Source organism: Aplysia californica, unplaced genomic scaffold (genome assembly GCF_000002075.1).
Source record: "Aplysia californica isolate F4 #8 unplaced genomic scaffold, AplCal3.0 scaffold00358, whole genome shotgun sequence".
Lineage (NCBI taxonomy): Eukaryota > Metazoa > Mollusca > Gastropoda > Aplysiida > Aplysiidae > Aplysia > Aplysia californica.
In genome coordinates this window covers 767,528-770,119 of record NW_004797628.1, presented here as the reverse complement: position 1 = coordinate 770,119, position 2,592 = coordinate 767,528, and the positions used below count along the sequence as shown (strand labels likewise).

The following is a 2,592-nucleotide window of genomic DNA, read 5'->3' as shown; positions in this document are numbered from 1 at the left end:
CAACAACCCACTTGTTTGAGAGTAAAGAGAAGCGCATCAACACATTAAGGGCAATTTAGTGCCATATTAGAAAGAGTTTACAAGTTTTAAGCGACAGACAGACAAGACTTTCTAAGACTAACAGTCAGAAAGAAAAGTGGTAGGACTACCAGTGGTGTCAACCGAACACAAAAATAAAAGAATTTTTGTACATGAAAAGTTATGGTCAGGTAACTTAAATCTGATTTGCAAACAAAACAGTGACACTCTCCAATATCGGAGAGGCCACGACTCTCCCTGGAAGAGACAGGATTCATATTCTATACTTCCCTCCAATCGCCCCACCCTCACCAAATCAAATGCCTACGTTTTTAGAAGAACAATACAGTTGACCCTGCAACAACCACCAGTCCAAGACAACCACGTCTGTCTGTGTGTACAAACAACCACTTCCCACTTGCATATATATTTAATTTTCTCTCTCATAAAATGACACTGTCTGAGACATCCACCTGTCTATGACAATCATTTTTACCTCTAGACAATGGGTGGCTGTCTTGGAATATTTTTTACAGCATTTGAAGAAAAAAAAGTCACACTAATGACCAAGTTTACTCTTTAAAAGGAATAATAGGCTACTAGAACACGGAAGTGAAAGAAAATGTACCTTCACATTTCCTATAAGGGAAAGCTAAAGTTCAATGTTTGTACTGGACCAAAAACAGCTGGTAGGTAGAGAAAACAACTTTCACTTTTATAACTTGGGCACATTCTGTTCTTTATATTGTGAGTTTCTTCGATAAATCCAAAGGCCCAAAAAATGATTTTAGGGCAAGGACACAATCCAGCTTGGTTCTGGACAATTCCACTTTAGGTAGATCTAGGCCTATGGTGGGCAGTCAACAAAGGAAAAGATGAACTCTAAAATATTTAAATTTCTCAATCGTATTTTTGGGTTGTTTTTCAGGATAAAATTAAGTTTTGTACCCAAACACGGACACTTTCTAACTTACTTACAACTCCTCCACCCTTACCCCTGATTTCTATGATGCAGTTATTATCTCAATATTCCTGTCTATCAAAATTACTTTTGGGGCCAAAACCAGAGGATAGCCAGTTTTTTTCCTTCTTTAGTTTAGTAATCTTAGACTAGATTCTAGAGGCTACACATCTGAATAGGCCTACATGATAAATATGTCAAAGGCAAAGGGTAGGCCTATTCAAAAGAGGAGGACTTCCGTAACAAGCGACCACTATGAGACAGAGTAGAACAGAGAACAGGGGTAGGGGCAGAGGTAGTGGGTAGGGGTACGGTAGGGGTAGGGCTTGGCCGGTTTGGGTTGTTAGTGTTTGTTAGGGCGGTCGCTCGTTACGGAAGTCCTTCCTTCAAAAGTCGCAAAAAAGTCAAAGTTGGATCTCAACTTCTAGATTCTAGAAGATCTAATCTAGATAGATCTAGATCTAGATCTAGATCTAGATCTAGATCTAGAATCTAGATCTAGATCTAGATGATAGATATCTAGATCTAGATCTAGAGTCTAGATTTAGATCTAGATCTAGATCTAGATCTAGATCTAGATCTAGATATAGATCTAGATCTAGATCTAGATTCTAGAAAATCTAGACTAGATCTAGATATCTAGATCTAGATCTAGATTCTAGATCGAGTGAATAGAGAGGCTAAATGACTCACCTGAAGCGTTCAAGACCTGGAGAAAACTCATGATGGTCAGCAGCACCAGTCCCCACCACATACTGGAGGCGGAGGTGGTCAAACTTTCACCAACTCCAAAATTTGCCATGAATCTAAGTTGAAAGCCAAAGTCGCTGACCAAAAGCAAAAAACACGATCACAAACACGAAGCCTGGGAGGTTGGGCAGTCGAAGAAATTCAATCCAAGTTGACTAGGCTACGTGTATTGCGGGACGACTTTTTACTGACTTGAGAGTCGACTTGACACAGATTCAATTCAATCAAGAATCATCAGTCAAGATCTCTAGACAAGCTCAGTTTGATTACACACTTTTCTAAAGATACAAAATCACAGGATACATATCGATGAAGATGATTAACTCTCGACTTGAGTTCTCGGTTTTCCAAATGACAAGTATTTGTCTCAACAGTTCTGTGAATCAGTGGGGGGAAAACCACAACATTAACAACACCGTCATTGTTGATGTTTTTCGGAGGCCATCCTGGGCATTGGCGTAGGCCTACGGAAAGCGTAACGAGAACTGGGTCTTGTGGCTGTGCCTGTTTACCACAGAATAGTGTAGAATTCTGTGCTGTTTACACAACTGACGCAGAAGAGCTCTTGTCTTTTCACTGGGACATTCCTCCGTCCTCCAGATTGGAGTTTTCCTGGCTGTGACGAGCCAACTACTAGTACTAGCCTAACCGTGTTTACTGTTTACGCTCTCTCTCTCTCTCTCTCGTTCCAAGCAGGCTGGCTGAGCAGACTGCTGTGCCTGAGCCGGACTGATGAACTGAACTGCACGCCAGTGCGACCGTTTGCTCTCTGTTGCACGTTTCCCGTGTGTGTGGTGTGTGGTGTGGATGGCGGGACGGGGTGGAGAGAGAGAGAGAGAGAGAGAGAGAGAGAGAGAGGTAGG

The 2,592-nt window shown here is 41.6% G+C and overlaps 1 protein-coding gene across 1 annotated transcript; it reads right to left on the bottom strand.

Annotated features, from left to right (window-relative positions):
- Positions 1–1,727: 1,727 nt before the first annotated feature.
- LOC106012382 (collectin-12) lies at positions 1,728–2,490 on the bottom strand (the record flags this gene model as incomplete). The annotated part of the gene is given in 1 exon segment (XM_013085224.2): positions 1,728–2,490. A coding segment is annotated over 1 exon segment (54 nt), but the record flags the coding sequence as incomplete, so codon positions are not given.
- Between the last annotated feature and the right edge of the window lie 102 nt (positions 2,491–2,592).